Genomic DNA, 17,786 nt, shown 5'->3' on the forward strand with positions numbered 1-17,786 from the left:
GCAGCGTACAGTAACATAGAGAGATTGTTGCTTTGTGGACTAGTGGGATACACATCCCACATGAATCATATTCGACAGCCATATGAAGGAATGTCTGGCACCCAGTCAAAGCCACAGGCTAGGAGTAACTGCACCGCAGAATGGCTCGCAGAGCATTCCCTCGCTTCAATACACAGCTGAAAAGACACTCACGACAAGGACAGGGCTGCACACAGCATCGGCCAAAACGCCAAGACAAGCACAAGGTTATGTTTTCTTTTATGCGGTCTACAGTGGTTCCCCAAACTGGCCCTGGAAGACCACTGTGCTATACACTCTGGTCTACATTCAATACACAAACTAGACAACTGGAAGGTGATATCAGACCCAAAGCAGTGATCCATGGACATCTGAAGAAAAGATTATGGATGGAAAATACAGCATCATTACTTCTCAAAAAACAGTTTCAAGACACTGAAAAGTCAAATGATTTGTGCCCTGTGGTAAGACTACCATCCAACTACTGGTTGACCATGACAGCCCAGTACCTGACTGTGGATTGACCATATACCCCGTGCCCCACTCTGGCTACATAGCTAAGACAGCTGTTGAAATCTTTGCCCCAGTTTTCTCTCCTGTGTGAGAAAGTGTCTACCCAGTCTGCCCAGTGGGCACAGTCCCAGTTCCATGACTAACCGCCACAGTGGGACAGGACAGAGGCTATGGGCTAGTGGGAGAGGGGAGGGGGTCTGACTCATGACACCCCAGCTAATGAGACAGTGGGTACGGGCAGGGGAGGGTGGATGTGAGGGAAAGAGTCGACTAGAGATGGAAAGTGTCAGTGAGAGAGTAATTAGAGGATGAGAGAGAGGGAGATAATTAGAGGCCAAAATAAAGGAAAGGTTGGAATTTCCTAATTTGTATGAAAAATACAGTAAGTTGTCACAGTTCTGGCCTCAGGGCTTCAGGTCTGTACTCTTTTAAGTATGTATTTCTTTCCTTATTTTCCTCACTCTCCCTCCATCTGTCCCTCTCTTGCCTCAAGTGTGCATCATGAGTATGGGTGACTTCTGTCAAACTTTGTATTTCATATCAGCACACTGAGAGAGAATCAATCACATGTTTATGACTGTGAGCTTTGAAAGTTGACTCTGAATGTAGAATACCCTCTCTTCCCCCTCGGTGCTTCATGAGAAGCAGAGTTTATTGGAGGCTGGGTCGGTCCGTTCTTGTGTGGTGTACCCTCGTCTCTGGGGAAGACATTACACGTCTGCAGCTACATTAGTCTGTCTGCAGAAGTTGGGACTTCAGAGGATGGGAAGGAGAAAGGGGAAAAGTGCTACATTAATTTCTGACAGAGAGAGAATGTGATGGAGAGGCAGACAAAGACAGAGGGAATGTGGCCTGGAAAACGGATCCATATGTCTGCAAAGCTAAGTGATCTAATAGGCTAATGAGATGGCTGTGTGATGTGACGCTGGGAAGATAAAGCTAGAAGTCATCATTGGTGGGAAAGAGCAGCTTGTTAACCCTATCCACTCCCTCACTCACTTCCTCAAATGTCTGTGGTGCAAAGTAGCGTACTGTCGGTGTCCTCAGTTTAGAATATTTGAGATGATTTTGTTCATGGAAGTCATGTCAACAGACTAAGGACAGTTAAACACACCCAAACAAATAAAGACACCACATCCTCATCAATAAATACAGTGAGTATATGTGTCTCAGTACTCAAGCACAATGTTAGTCTGTATGCTACCCAGGTCATCCACCTCTTAAAGGGTGGTAGGATGACTAGCGCTGGCTAGACCGACCACGGCTCTTATTGGTCCCTGTTAAGGAGACATCCAGGACATGCTCTGTTTCTCAGTGGAAAGAGTGGCGTCCTTCAGAAAGAAGCAGAGGGAAAATTAATCACATCCTCGTCTCATCCTTCATTTCACTCGCTCTCCCACAATTGCTTCCATCCTTGTGGAAGCAGTGTGTCGGGACGAGGGCCAAGGGAAGCAGACTGGCCTTGCTCTTTTATTCGATGCTCCAGACAAGGCCTAGTTTGTAGATGGTTGTTTCCCAGGCCAGCGATGCAGTGGAAGAGAGACCCATACATCCCAAGCGCATCTTATCAGATCTGCATGGCCCACAGATTAAAGGCGTGTGGTGTCTAGCTGCCCGTTGGTGAGATGCCATCCAGTCTTCCAGGGTGTCTGTAAATCATGCTGGGAACACAGAGGGAGCTTACGACCATGTGTTTGCTGTTGTGTTGGCTGTGGCATTTACAACAACATGTGCACCATATTGATCCCCAGAGCTGATGGTTCTGCAGGTATTATCATGTTGGATCAAGCCCCCTTGAACTTTGCGACCTTTTGCCACATTTCAGGCTTCAAACATAAAGATATAAAACTATATTTTTTTGTGAAGAATCAACAAGTGGGACACAATCATGAAGTGGAACAACATTTATTGGATATTTCAAACTTTTTTAACAAATCAAAAACTGAAAAATTGGGCGTGCAAAATTATTCAGCCCCCTTAAGTTAATACTTTGTAGCGCCACCTTTTGCTGCGATTACAGCTGTAAGTCGCTTGGAGTATGTCTCTATCAGTTTTGCACATCGAGAGAGACATTTTTTTCCCATTCCTCCTTGCAAAACAGCTCGATCTCAGTGAGGTTGGATGGAGAGCATTTGTGAACAGCAGTTTTCAGTTCTTTCCACAGATTCTCGATTGGATTCAGGTCTGGACTTTGACTTGGCCATTCTAACACCTGGATATGTTTATTTTTGAACCATTCCATTGTAGATTTTGCTTTATGTTTTGGATCATTGTCTTGTTGGAAGACAAATCTCCGTCCCAGTCTCAGGTCTTTTGCAGACTCCATCAGGTTATCTTCCAGAATGGTTCTGTATTTGGCTCCATCCATCTTCCCATCAATTTTAACCATCTTCCCTGTCCCTGCTGAAGAAAAGCAGGCCCAAACCATGATGATGCCACCACCATGTTTGACAGTGGGGATGGTGTGTTCAGCTGTGTTGCTTTTACGCCAAACATAATGTTTTGCATTGTTGCCAAAAAGTTCAATTTTGGTTTCATCTGACCAGAGCACCTTCTTCCACATGTTTGGTGTGTCTCCCAGGTCGTCTTGTGGCAAACTTTAAACGACACTTTTTATGGATATCTTTAAGAAATGGCTTTCTTCTTGCCACTCTTCTATAAAGGCCAGATTTGTGCAATATACGACTGATTGTTGTCCTATGGACAGTCTCCCACCTCAGCTGTAGATCTCTGCAGTTCATCCAGGGTGATCATGGGCCTCTTGGCTGCATCTCTGATCAGTCTTCTCCTTGTATGAGCTGAAAGTTTAGAGGGACGGCCAGGTCTTGGTAGATTTGCAGTGGTCTGATACTCCTTCCATTTCAATATTATCGCTTGCACAGTGCTCCTTGGGATGTTTAAAGCTTGGGAAATCTTTTTGTATCCAAATCCGGCTTTAAACTTCTTCACAACAGTATCTCGGACCTGCCTGGTGTGTTCCTTGTTCTTCATGATGCTCTCTGCGCTTTTAACGGACATCTGAGACTATCACAGTGCAGGTGCATTTATACGGAGACTTGATTACACACAGGTGGATTGTATTTATCCTCATTAGTCATTTAGGTCAACATTGGATCATTCAGAGATCCTCACTGAACTTCTGGAGAGAGTTTGCTGCACTGAAAGTAAAGGGGCTGAATAATTTTGCACACCCAATTTTTCAGTTTTTGATTTGTTAAAAAAGTTTGAAATATCTAATAAATGTCGTTCCACTTCATGATTGTGTCCCACTTGTTGTTGATTCTTCACAAAAAAATACAGTTCTATATCTTTATGTTTGAAGCCTGAAATGTGGCAAAAGGTCGCAAAGTTCAAGGGGGCCGAATACTTTCGCAAGGCACTGTAAATGTTTTGTTACCGCAAATCAAGTCTGACATTTTTAAGCGGAAATGAGTAACTTTAGAAGCATTTTTTTAAACCTTGAATACACTACAATTTGCGTATTGCCTTGAAGTCCCCTATAAGAAAAGCACAGTAGTGATCACAGCAAAGACTCTAGAAGTGGTTACAGGTTTAATCACCAAACAGAGGGTGTGTGTGTTTCACTGGCATGCCTCTGTGCTGTTTACAGTTGTTTTTTGTTTGGGTTGATGTAAAAGTAACCCTTTTTCTCAGGTTTGCACGCCTTCGAAATTATTAGCGACAGTCCATCAAAGCGTGAGGCTTGACAAAAAACAAGTTTGCACCTGGGATCAAGTCATAAAAGTTAATGTAATGGGTTTTTGAGTGATTCCAAACAGCCAAAGCTGTAATTTGAAACAAAGACTTGTCTATGGCAACAACGGAGGTATCATCCTCTTTGGTCCTTCCACCATCTCACATGGCAGACACTCTAGAAGTACAGTACAAGTTTGGTTGAGATGATAGGATAAAGCCTATTGTGCCATTCTCAGTTATCTTCTGTATGAGCCAGTGGAGACCTTGGGAAATGGGTATTTTTTATTAATAGAAAGGTTGAAATTTCAACTGAAAGTTTGAAGTTAAGATCTAGAACAAGGCAGTAGTGCATTTAACTGAAAGCATCTCACATGATGTTAGGGACGGCCAATGCAGGAGAGGGTTGACTGCTCCTCTTGTTGTCCCTCTCACCACCTCTCCTTAATGAGGTCATTGTCATGGGTTGACAGGGTTCGATACTGTGACCAAAGCAGTCGCTTTTGCAACCTTTTGACTGGGCAGTGCGACACACATTTTTAGTGGGTCGCAAGAGTGCCAGTGAAACAAATTTATCTGGTCATGTACATTTTTGGTTCACGGGTTGCTTTTTTTATCTTCATGATTTATTCAAACTGTAATGTGCAATTGACAAAACATAAACCAACTTTCTTAAAAAGAGGCAACAATGGCATGGGAATGCCCCTGTCTGTGTGTGTCAGGGCTTGGCATGAATGGGAGGATTTGGAAACCCTCCAGACCAGTCAATCATCATTGTTGTGGCCAGCTTGGGCCAGTGAAAAGATTAGGCCATTTTAATCATTTTTAATCTTGGCTATGTAAATGATTAAGAAGAAGGATTCCTCAAAGTTGTTTTTTTTGTGTCGAGAACATGCTGTCTATTTAGTCAGGCAATTCCCACATTATTCTGACATACACTGAGTGTACAAAACATTAAGGACACTTTCCTAATATTGAGTTGCACCCCACTCCTTGCCCTCAGAAAAGCCTCAATTCATGGGAGGATGGACTCTACAAGGTGTCGAAAGCGTTCCACATGGATGCTGGCCCATGTTTACTCCAGTGCTTCTCACAGATGCGCCTGCCCATTTGTCTTGCCCATTCACCCTCTGAATGGCACACACACACAATCCATGTCTCAAGGCAAAAAAATCCTTCTTTAACCTGTTTCCTCCCCTTCATCTATACTAATTTAAGTGAATTTAACAAGTGACATCAATAAGGGATCATAGCTTTCACTTGGATTCACCTGGTCAGTCTATGTCATGGAAATAGCAGGTGTCCTTAATGTTTTGTACACTCAGTGTATTTTAGAAGGAAAAAATTACGTAAATGTCAATGCTTAATTAATGCCATTGGGTAGGCTTATTAAAAAATGCATTATTCTTAAAGTGGAAATGCATACTTACTTTACATACATTTTTAGTTTTTTTTTTCTATAGGCTTTTTTTGTATGAAAGATCAAATGACCTGCTATTGAAATTATGCACACATTATTCAGTTTCCTGTCAAGTCTTGACCTGGGCCAGTATTTTTGTTCCTTTGAGCCAGTAGCTTTCAGTTGCAGGGCACTGGCCCTGTGTACTACTGGCAAATTTAACTGAATGTCGAGCCTTGCTATGTGCAGTGCGTGTCGCCATGTAGACTATATGTCTACCACTGTTTGTAGCCATTAGTAATGCTAATGATAGCCTAATTGTCTTTGGGTAGATGGAAAGGCAATTAAAAGTGAACTACAAAGTAGCCTATGCCTAGCTGGCAGAATCATGATTATTTGCATCAATCCAGTGGCCATTTGTTTTGAAAACCATCACAAGTATGCTACAAAAACACTGCTAGCCAAATACAACTGTCTGGCTGGTGTGCACCTGAATGAAAGTGGTACTACACAAAAAATTCTACATTTCTCAGATTTTATCCAGACCTCAAAAAAAGTTTCCCTATTTTGGTTTAAGCATTGTTGTTGACATATAACATCCAATTTGGTTGTTTTTCTATTAAAATGGGTGCTTTTGAGAGCAAAAAAATGTGGGAAATGACAGTCCAGCTCTCTATTTTATTGCCGTTGTATCGTTTTGGTATCAAGTATACTTCATATTCTACCCTCTGGAAGGTTGCATAGAAAATAACACATGGCACTTTGAAATTTGCAATAAATACATTTTGCACTTTATTTTAACAGTCTCTTGTTTTAACAGTCTCTTTTCTTTGCGGTTAGAGTTCATCTACCCAACTCAAAGAACACAAGCTAATTTGAAAGATGGCTAGCCATTGTTAGCCTGGTTTTGTATGGAATGCAAGAACATTATGGGACACAGGCCAGGTCAATTCTCATTGTTTGTAATTAAAAAAAAATTGTGCTACCAAATCATGTGCTGGTGCCACCAACTGAAAAAGTTTGGTGCAACAGTGCCACCAGTGGAAAAAGTAAGTATAGAACCCTGGATGAGTGTTAATGCATTAAGGCCAGCCCATGGTCCAAAATAACCTGGTGAGTCACTTATGGTCAAGAGAAAGTCAGAACCACCAAAATGACATATACAGTATTCGACTCGGTATCCACAAGGACAAAAAGTAGCTGAGTACAAGTGGTTAGTAGGTGATAGCTAGACTAACAGTCCTCACACATGAATAGTCATGCCATTTGATGTTTGTTTTATTCCTATTCACACCTAGACACTCCCACCCTCAAGGGCTCATATCAGCTAGCCTTGGCATCCACAGTGTATAAGTTAATGTGTGTACGCATGACTGTACCGCCCACAAATCAGTGGCCGCATTGTGTGTAAGCAGATGGATATGTGCAGGTGTGTGTCAAGTTGTGTTTTTCATTATTCACTGGGCTGAGACATTTGAATAAGCGACAGGACGATTTTATAATGACCACGCTGTTATTACCAGTATCACCACAGCAAGCGGTTGGTAGACCGTCTCAGTGTTAGGGATTCAGATTGGGCTGACTTCTCTCACTTCCTCCCTCCATCTGCTTATCCCTTTAACTTGGAGGGGTCAAGGTACGGGGTGGTGTGTGTGTGTGAGGGTGTGTGTGTGAGGGTGGGGAGTCCAGACTGGATAGCAGATCACAGACTGCTATTCCGGTGTCAAGTCTGGATGAAAGAAATTAGAGGGAGGGGTGATGGGGTTATGCACTTTCATCTTCTAACTGTCATCTTCTATTAATACCTAGGCTACACCTCAGGGGTCAAGTTCGCACTCAGTTCCCGCAACCCAAAAGCTAAAATGGCGTCTTATAGTGTTAGATGGATTTAATACTGTATAAAGACCTATTCAGCTATTGTTGGCAACGGTCAGCAGTCAAAAGTGGCCCTTATGTTGTGTCGTCACTCCGCAGAGTTGACAATCACCATGTAATAACCAAGTGTGTACACCATATTGGAAAGGAAAATGTAGTGTTATCATATTTTATGATGGCACTGCACTATGAATATCCCTGGGTAGTTGATTACAGGACTTGTTTCTGTGTTTGCATACAGAGACTTTTGTCTGTGTGTATCTTTGGCTTGTTGGCCAGTCAGTCTCAGTTACCTTAGCTTCCACACTGTGACTCTATTTATAACCCAGGGTAAACAAAATGGATACAGGGGAACAACCGGGAAAGGTCTCTCAAGATGGTGCTGTTGTCGGGAGTTTGTTGGGTGGTGTGTTGGGAACCACACACTCAACGTGATGTGGCGACGCGTAGGCTATGACCACACACTCATTGGCTATGACTGGACAGAAGGGAGATGATTTCATGCAGACAGGGAAACTGTGGATGGATAAATATACCCTCTGTCTGTCTAGGCACTGTTTCTGTCTCATGGTTTCCTTACCATGGAGTCTCAGTTGTTGAAGAGTTTAACGTGAATGGATTTGTACTGTTTTATGAGGTACTAGCTAGTGGCCACTAATAAAAGAGATGCACTGTGATAGGAGAAAAATGAGGATGGATTAAAAAAAACATTGTAGTTACTCCACAATACTAACCAAATTGACAGAATGAAAATAAGGACGCCTGTACAGAATAACAATATTCAAAAGCATGCATCCCATCCTGTTTACAACAAGGCACAAAAGTAATACTGAATAAGATTTGGCAAAGCAACTAATTTTTTGTCATTTTTTTTGCCCCAAAGTGTTATGTTTGATCCTCCTAGGTTTTGTATTGAAGTCAATGTACCAAGAGGAGGACGGAAGCTAGCTGTCCTCCGGCTATAACATGGTGCTACCCTATAGAGTGCTTGTCACGTATACTACCTCTCCAGCCTCTAGGTCATAAGGCTGCTGATTATCCCGTACACCTGTCACCATCGTCAAGCGCACCGGCGCCTCATGACACTCACCTGGACTCCATCACCTCCTTGATTATCTTCCCTATATCTGTCACTCCCCTTGGTGCTTTCCTCAGGTGTTATTGACTCTATTTCATGTCGGTGCATTGTTTGTGTTTCATGTTTACTGTTTTATTTATTTATTTAAACACTCACTCCCTGTACTTGCTTACTGACTCTCAGCGCACTCATTACAGTGCTATTGAGGCTACTATAGACTATTTGGTGAAATTAATATATTTAGTATAGTTTTATCTAAAAAGGATAACTTTTTCAATGTTTTACTATTTAAATTTGCATGAAATTCACTGAGGATGGTCCTCCCATTTCTCCTCTGAGGAGCCTCCAATGGTATGTATGTGGGGAAGGATAGCTTTACGGCCCACAGTTTCTAGTGCTGCTGCTTATCAATGTTACTGAGGGATGTGTACCTATGAAATATCTCCCCCTAACCTGTCTCCTCTACAGATCAAGCTTCCTGTGCTGATGTTGGGGCGTTCGTCAGACCTGAGGCCTGGGGAGTTTGTGGTGGCCATCGGAAGCCCCTTCTCCCTCCAGAACACAGTTACCACAGGGATAGTCAGCACAACCCAACGAGGGGGCAAGGAGCTGGGCTTACGCAACTCTGAAATGGAATACATTCAGACAGACGCTATTATCAACGTGAGTCTGTGAACACATGCACGCACATACACACACATCACAAAGGATTGTGAACTGAGAACTGAAGTAATCTTCTTTTCTGTTTACAGTATGGTAATTCAGGAGGCCCTCTGGTGAATCTGGTGAGAATACTGTTTGTTTATTGACAGCTAAACAGTTTTTGTACATGTCTAATAGACAGCAGATAATGTGTCTGAATGATGGCACATAATATTTTGAGACTGTATGCAACTGTGTGATTGCGTGTTACTGTCACGACTTCCGCCGAAGTCGGTCGCCCTCCTTGTTCGGGCGGCGTTCGGCGGTCGACGTCACCGGTCTTCTAGCCATCGCCGATCCACCTTTCATTTTCCATTTGTTTTGTCTTGTCTTCCCACACACCTGGTTTCAATTCCATCATTACACGTTGTGTATTTAACCCTCTGTTCCCCCCATGTCCTTGTCCGGTATTGTTTATTGTAGTGCTTGTACACGTTATGCTGGTGTGTACCAGGTTTTGTCCGGTATTGTTTATTGTAGTGCTTGTACACGTTATGCTGGTGTGTACCAGGTTTTGTCCGGTATTGTTTATTGTAGTGCTTGTACACGTTATGCTGGTGTGTACCAGGTTTTGTCCGGTATTGTTTATTGTAGTGCTTGTACACGTTATGCTGGTGTGTACCAGGTTTTGTCCGGTATTGTTTATTGTAGTGCTTGTACACGTTATGCTGGTGTGTACCAGGTTTTGTCCGGTATTGTTTATTGTAGTGCTTGTACACGTTATGCTGGTGTGTACCAGGTTTTGTCCGGTATTGTTTATTGTAGTGCTTGTACACGTTATGCTGGTGTGTACCAGGTTTTGTCCGGTATTGTTTATTGTAGTGCTTGTACACGTTATGCTGGTGTGTAACGGGTTTTGTCCGGTATTGTTTATTGTAGTGCTTGTACACGTTATGCTGGTGTGTACCAGGTTTTGTCCGGTATTGTTTATTGTAGTGCTTGTACACGTTATGCTGGTGTGTAACGGGTTTTGTCCGGTATTGTTTATTGTAGTGCTTGTACACGTTATGCTGGTGTGTACCAGGTTTTGTCCGGTATTGTTTATTGTAGTGCTTGTACACGTTATGCTGGTGTGTAACGGGTTTTGTCCGGTATTGTTTATTGTAGTGCTTGTACACGTTATGCTGGTGTGTACCAGGTTTTGTCCGGTATTGTTTATTGTAGTGCTTGTACACGTTATGCTGGTGTGTAACGGGTTTTGTCCGGTATTGTTTATTGTAGTGCTTGTACACGTTATGCTGGTGTGTAACGGGTTTTGTCCGGTATTGTTTATTGTAGTGCTTGTACACGTTATGCTGGTGTGTAACGGGTTTTGTCCGGTATTGTTTATTGTAGTGCTTGTACACGTTATGCTGGTGTGTAACGGGTTTTGTCCGGTATTGTTTATTGTAGTGCTTGTACACGTTATGCTGGTGTGTACCGGGTTTTGTCCGGTATTGTTTATTGTAGTGCTTGTACACGTTATGCTGGTGTGTAACGGGTTTTGTCCGGTATTGTTTATTGTAGTGCTTGTACACGTTATGCTGGTGTGTAACGGGTTTTGTCCGGTATTGTTTATTGTAGTGCTTGTACACGTTATGCTGGTGTGTACCAGGTTTTGTCCGGTATTGTTTATTGTAGTGCTTGTACACGTTATGCTGGTGTGTAACGGGTTTTGTCCGGTATTGTTTATTGTAGTGCTTGTACACGTTATGCTGGTGTGTAACGGGTTTTGTCCGGTATTGTTTATTGTAGTGCTTGTACACGTTATGCTGGTGTGTAACGGGTTTTGTCCGGTATTGTTTATTGTAGTGCTTGTACACGTTATGCTGGTGTGTAACGGGTTTTGTTTACCCATTGATTTATTGTTTTGTTTACGGTGGTTTTGTTTATTAAACTGCGCCGTTGTAAATCAGTTTTTGCTCTCCTGCGCCTGACTTCTCTGCCGCCAGTACGCACCCCCCTACAGTTATGATGTTATTAATGTGTCACTTTGTTTGATCATGAGTGATTCTGGTCAGTCTGGTTCAGACACGACATGAATGACTTTATTATTGACTGTGTTATTGAAGGATGGTGAGGTGATCGGGATCAACACTCTGAAAGTGACGGCTGGTATCTCATTCGCCATCCCCTCCGACAAGATCCAAGAGTTCCTGACTGAATCCTACGACAGACTGTCCCGAGGTAGGACGTTAAATCCCTATGGTCATCCTGTGTGTAACATCTAAATATGTCCCCTTAGTGTAAGGTCCTGTCTACACTCTTATCCACATGTTTTGAGGATAACCATAAACACTTACAGACGTTTGGATTCAAGCCCCTTTATAACTAATCTTAACCCATGGCCTAGGTTCAGAATCACTCAGATATCTTCCAAGTCAAAAGGTAAACCCCATTGCAAACCTGGTGGTTTTCTTCTTATTGTGTGTCCGTAGGAAGAGCTGTGACAAAGAAGAGATACATTGGTGTGAGGATGATGACACTCACCCCAGCGTAAGTAGATCCTTAGTCACTGGTTATACTTGCAATGAAACGGATAAAGATGGCACTTTTCCTCTCTCGGACCGTCAACTCCCGATAAGTGCAAAGAAAGATTTGAGACTGTGAATGTGTACACTAAACTGGGAAATGCAGTTATTCAAAGCTGTCAAAAAGAATGTATTTGAACTGGACCTGGTGAACTGCATTTCAGTTTGATACGGAAAACGGAGCACCTCTTCCCCTTCACTCTGTAGGTTAACCAAGGAGCTGAAGGTTCGACACAAAGACTTCCCTGATGTCACCTCTGGAGCGTACGTCATGGAGGTGATATCTAAAACGCCGGCCGCGGCGTAAGTACGAACTAACAGGGATAGTAGAAACTCACTCCGTCTCACCAACAGTGGGGGTTTATTATGAGTGTGAGGACAAGTTGTCTGACTTTTTCTGTGCTAAGGGATATTTGATTTGGCTCCTTCCGCTGAGTGTACACATGTTTCAAATTTATATAGACCCTCAACGCCCAACTCTCCCCACACAAACTCACTCACATTCACACTCTCTCTCCAGTTTTCACGTGCACACACACACACACACACACACACACACACACACACACACACACACACACACACACACACACACACACACAACCCCCCTTACTAAAACATTGCTGAGACTCACTTTAAAATTCTTGTTCACCCACTCAAGAATCCCCTCCCGACCACAGTTCTACCAGAGAGGGGTTGGGGGTTGGGGGACACTGAGGTCAGCCATCCCCTTCCTCCCTCAAGCAGCAAGGGTTATGCTGTGGTTTTCCTGGGACCACTCACCCAACCCTAGTACATTCTCTGTGTTTCATTGGAGGTATAAGTGTTAGTCGTGTTTTCCTGAGAAGTATGAGGAGAATGTGGAAGTGTGGCTGTATTATAAGTGGTGGTGGCGGCCACTGTTCACATGTGTGATTAGAGAGTAGTTGTGTGCAAATTGGAGGCCTTGATATCACTTCTGGTAACCGCTCCAGTCTTTGTGCAATTTCGTTTTACTAGAGTTCTATTCTGGGTGTGTTTGGTCTATGGGAGTGTGTTGCACAAAGCAGTCTCCACCTGACTTGCTGTAATTATTGTGGTCTTGATGAAGGATACGTGAAAGGTGTCAATTTGTGTTCATTGTAGCACTATAAAGTAAGGCATCATAGAATGTGTGAAAGGCAACAAGGCCAATGGAATCCATTCTTAGCTGATTGTCGGTGCAATAAAGAATAAAATGACTATCTTATAGCTAGGACTGAGCGGTATATTGCATTTTACTATATATAGGGTGTCCACCAACTCTGCTCTGAGTGGTTGAATATGTGCTTTGGTGATGACATTTTCCTTCATTATGTTATGAAATACATTTTACCAAGACAAATATGTTTGGATTCGTTCAGTGGGGTCTTCCTCTAACATACATTACGATTATATCCAAAAAGTCGGATTTCATAACCTAATACATCCCATAATAAGCACCTAGCTGTGTTGACAGAGCGACACAGCTTTCTTGCCGAAGCATTTGAGGATTTTACATTTTGTGGTCGCCATCTTCCAAGTTGTTTCCGCAGGTGGCACATAGCAAAATTAGCATGACCCAAGATGAATTAAATGTAAAAGGCTTTGAAAATAAAAAGATTGCGGGACGCTCAGTGCCCCATTTACATTTCACAGAGATGTGCTGGTTTTGTGAGAAGTCTTTGAAAACGAACAGGAACTTCAAATGAATATGAACAGTGTATACTAAAATATGAGAATACTACATCATGTCTCAAATTCGACATCTACTGTATCTTACCCATATTGTTTTAATGGTGATTTCAAGACAACTGAGAACTCGGAAAAGAACGAGGTCAAATCATGACATCAGTGGCCTTCAGGTCAGAAAGTCAGAGCTCTAGAACAATGCAGATTTTCCAAGTTGGATGACAGTTCAAACTATTTTTCCCCTTCAGAGCTAGTTTGTCCAGTTGTTCCCCATTATCTTGAAAGCACTGCAGTCGGAAGTCAGAGATTTCCGAGTTCTCAGTTCTCCCCAGTTGTTTTGAACGTGGCATATGTCCTCCGGTTTTGAGAAGAAATATGACGAGTTCAATGGTAAACCGTTCAATACAACTGGGAACTCAGAAATAAACAAGCTCCGACTGGGAAAAATAGTTATGAACGGTCATCCAGTTCGGATTTCCAAGTTGGAAACTCTGGCTCAGACTTTCCGATCTGAAGATCACTGACATCATGATTTCAGCTAGTTCCCAGTTGTCTTGAAAGCACCATATATTCTCGCACAGCATCCAGCCTAGCTGACGCGATGCTAGTTTCCTGATAATTGTTTTATTTACTACTTTTTTTCTCTGGCCCCCATTTAGTCACCTTAATTTTGACAATCCTACAAGGGTAAAAACGCCAATAAAGGTTGAACTGATTATGATAGAGACATGAGGTTTGGACCATTGGTTTTCTTAAAGGATTATCCACAATTAACATATTATTTTCCAATTGGTCAAAAGATGCGACAGCCTACTATATACCGGTATTGATGCATGGACCAGTTTGGGTTTTTACTTAACCTTCTATAACGGTATTTCAATGTTTGGTTTGTGCCCCCTGTCACTCAAGGAGAGAGCAGTTGCTCAACCATGGAGTCACGAGTACTTTCTTGCTGTTCACTCTGCAGTCTGCATGGTCAGATAGATGCAACAATATGTTGGTGGCATGCTGCTTTCTACAAGCATTCTATAATTACACTATTATTTTATGTTTGTCTTTTCTTAGCAAGTTGTGGCTGAAATAAAGCTTGTTAGCCGCCAATGCCAATTGCTAGTTTGCTGGCTAGCTAGGTTGCTAAATGTACAGTACTAAGAGCAGTGTTGTAGTGAATGGTATACGCATTATACCCATACGCTCACTTCTTAATTACCACGGTGCGTATCAACGTAGTGTATTAGAGGTACGTATACGCCATATGAATTAATACGTCTGATGGAATATTTCAGAATGTTCAGCTTAAAATGTTGATAAACTATTATTTCTACACATTTTCACTGCAGCAAGGTTCACAGTGGTAGGCCAATCTGCAAATGTTCCAAAACACAAATAGCAGGAAAACAGTGTTCTAAAATGCACACCGCACATGCAAGTGGTTTCATGGACAGAGATGTAAATATGAAATCCATTAGAACTATCATGGGTTGCTAATATGACTAGGATAATGCCATTGGCTGCTAGACAATGAAAGAAAGATGAAAGAAAACCAATAGAACAGGAGAACGCATATAAGTCATATAAAATAATTGCCTCCATGTTGCTATGGTGCGATTTTTGTCTATAGGCTAACGTTACTATGAAGGTAAAACTTCCAGCTTTCAAACAATGAAGGAACCGGAAAAATATAGCAGTGCTAATGATAGACCTAACCGTCTTCTGGTAGATGGAAAGGCTTTCCCCAAAACCGTATTAAATGTTAACTAGCTACAAAGTAGCCTATCCTTACCGGACAGAATGATACCATGATTATTTGCATCAATCAAGTAGCCATTTGTTTGGCCTACTCCATGTCATGTGCAACAGAAACACAGCTAACCAAATAACAGTGCTAGGTGCCTGCACACTTGAATTAAACGGTAACTACACTCAAAAATCAAAAACATGTTTAATGTTTTTATCCAACTTTAAAAGTGGTCTCCTGATGTGGTTTAAACATTGTACATTTAGTTGTTTTTCTATTTTAAAAATGTGGTGCACGTTGAGGAAATGATGACAAAAGTGCAAGAAATGGATTTAAACTGCTGAAAATATTTTTGGGGTTTGAAGTTGGATTGAACTGTATGAAACAATTAGAATGGAGAAAACCCAATTGAAATCACATATCATTTATGTGTTGCCACTCTTGGGTCTTGGGTAATGAACTACTCATAAATAATATTTAGAACTTTTATTATTAAAAAACATAAATTACTGTAAAAAATGTGAAAAATATTCTGATTTGATATTTTGTCCATATTGCCCAGCATTATACCTAACCGTTCCATCCAGCATTTTTCTTTCTGTAGTTCTCATTATGATGTGTCCTTCTCTTCTTAGTGGCGGTCTGAAAGAGCATGATGTGATCATCTCCATCAACGGCCAGCAGATCACCTCTGCAACCGACGTCAGCACCATCATCAAGAAGGACACCACGCTGCAGGTGGTGGTTCGCCGTGGTAACGAGGACACCATCATCACCATCACTCCCATGGAGATCGACCCCTGACCCCCCCAGCCCCACCAATGAGTTGGTGCTCATTACCATCACCAATAGACCTTATATGGACGTGTGCTTTTAATCACACCCTATGGAGTATCTGTGGCCTTTAGGGTTTTGTGGCGCCATGCGTCCAGCCAGGTTAAGACCGCCTTGGAAAGGAACGCTTGTATAGAGCATCTCAGCAGAGTTGTAATTCCTCATCCATGTGTATTACACTTTTATTATTATACGCTTCTACTACTGTTTACTGTTAAACACAAGCCAGTTGACCTGTTGTGATCTGCTTGTTTTGTTGTTTTATACTGACTGATTGTTCAGATGGAGGCCCACCATGGCAATCTAAAACAATGTGGAGAGCAGCTCTGGGCGAGTTGTGCAATTATTGTTTTCTAAATTCCTTACCTAAGTACTGTAGTTTTATGGTTTGTTTGTCGATGACATTTACGAAGAAGAGAATAAAGACTTGTAACTGCGTTTTATGATCGTAATTTTAATGTTGGAAATGTAAGGATCAACATGCAGTGCTCACGTCTCTCATTGACAATCTTTTTCAAGCACTCTCGCTCTCTTTTTCTCTGTATCTCTCTCATTTACACACACACACACACACTGTGATGGACTGCATCCTGACTGAGATTAGGTTTACAATATTTTATTTGAGTGAGTATGAGCTTTGCCATGACAAACACACTCACGAGGAAGACAAAGTTGATGTGGGGCTGTTTTTTAATTTAGTTGTACTGCCTCCATAAGGGTTTGATACTGGCCTGGTGTGGCAGTTGGGCCAGGGGCCCTGGCTGTAGGCTGACCTCACAGGGAGGAGAATGGTCAACCAATGTGATCCAGATGAGGTCCTACGGATGATGAGACACTCACATGAAGACACTCTACCCAAGTCCTTTACCAATACATCACGATGCAGTCGTACTATTAAAAGTCCCTGCCATCACTTCATAGGCATAGCCTACAGGCATAACATAATCATGTAAGAGGACTGGTACACATTCTAGACATCATGGCAAGCAGGTTATGGGCAGGACATGATCACAGTAAACTGGCCACTGTATGCACTTGTGTGTGTGTTATCATAAATACTATAATATTTTGGGTATAGGGAACAACATGTTATATTATCCCAAAAAGTGATGGTTTTCAGTTGATGTAGGCCTAGATTATACCTGATTTCAGTGGATGAATAGCATAAAAAGGATGTATCCTTGGGCATAAATGACAGAGACCACTTGAGCCAACCTAGTGCAGCACAGATGTTGTGGCTCAGGATTGTAATCTTCCCAATGCAGTATTCACATGTTACACAGAGTAAAATGTATAGGAGAGCGGATCTACCATGATACGTTAGATGTGTATCAAGAAACAGTGTGGTAGCGCATTTCAATAAGAGTAAAAAGGAAATGCAAGTTAAGCAACTGCTGCCATCTAATGGTTTTATGAAGCATTACATCCTTATACACAATGAAAATACTTAATGGAGGATTCAACTTGACTTTTTCTGTCTCCATCACACAGATGTTTGAAAGTGTTCCATTGATAGCCTTCACATCACTCTGCAAAAACATTGTTCCAGTGAGGTTGCTAACTGACCCAGAGACAGTGAAAACATCAAGCACATGTGACTCCATAAGTCTATTGGTGTATTCAGCTGTGAAAGGCAGGGCGTGCCTATGTATGAAGCCAGGGTTTGTGTCCAAACATTCAGTCATAAGGGCCATGACGGCATTAGCTCATGCCTCTTGTGTATTAGCCCTGCTGTGT

General features: G+C 42.1%; 1 protein-coding gene across 1 annotated transcript in view; it reads left to right on the forward strand.

Annotated features, from left to right (window-relative positions):
* LOC110529506 (serine protease HTRA1A) overlaps positions 1 to 16,487 on the forward strand; it is a 36,425-nt gene extending 19,938 nt beyond the window's left edge. Inside the window, exons 4-9 of the mRNA XM_021611753.2 lie at positions 9,045 to 9,239; positions 9,329 to 9,361; positions 11,330 to 11,444; positions 11,696 to 11,753; positions 11,996 to 12,091; positions 15,851 to 16,487. Of these exons, the coding sequence (XP_021467428.1) occupies positions 9,045 to 9,239; positions 9,329 to 9,361; positions 11,330 to 11,444; positions 11,696 to 11,753; positions 11,996 to 12,091; positions 15,851 to 16,019 (666 nt within the window). The 3' untranslated portion in view covers positions 16,020 to 16,487. The remainder of the gene's footprint in view (positions 1 to 9,044; positions 9,240 to 9,328; positions 9,362 to 11,329; positions 11,445 to 11,695; positions 11,754 to 11,995; positions 12,092 to 15,850) is intronic.
* Positions 16,488 to 17,786: the final 1,299 nt, after the last annotated feature.

The sequence above is a fragment of the Oncorhynchus mykiss genome, chromosome 1, assembly GCF_013265735.2.
Source record: "Oncorhynchus mykiss isolate Arlee chromosome 1, USDA_OmykA_1.1, whole genome shotgun sequence".
NCBI classification, from domain to species: domain Eukaryota; kingdom Metazoa; phylum Chordata; class Actinopteri; order Salmoniformes; family Salmonidae; genus Oncorhynchus; species Oncorhynchus mykiss.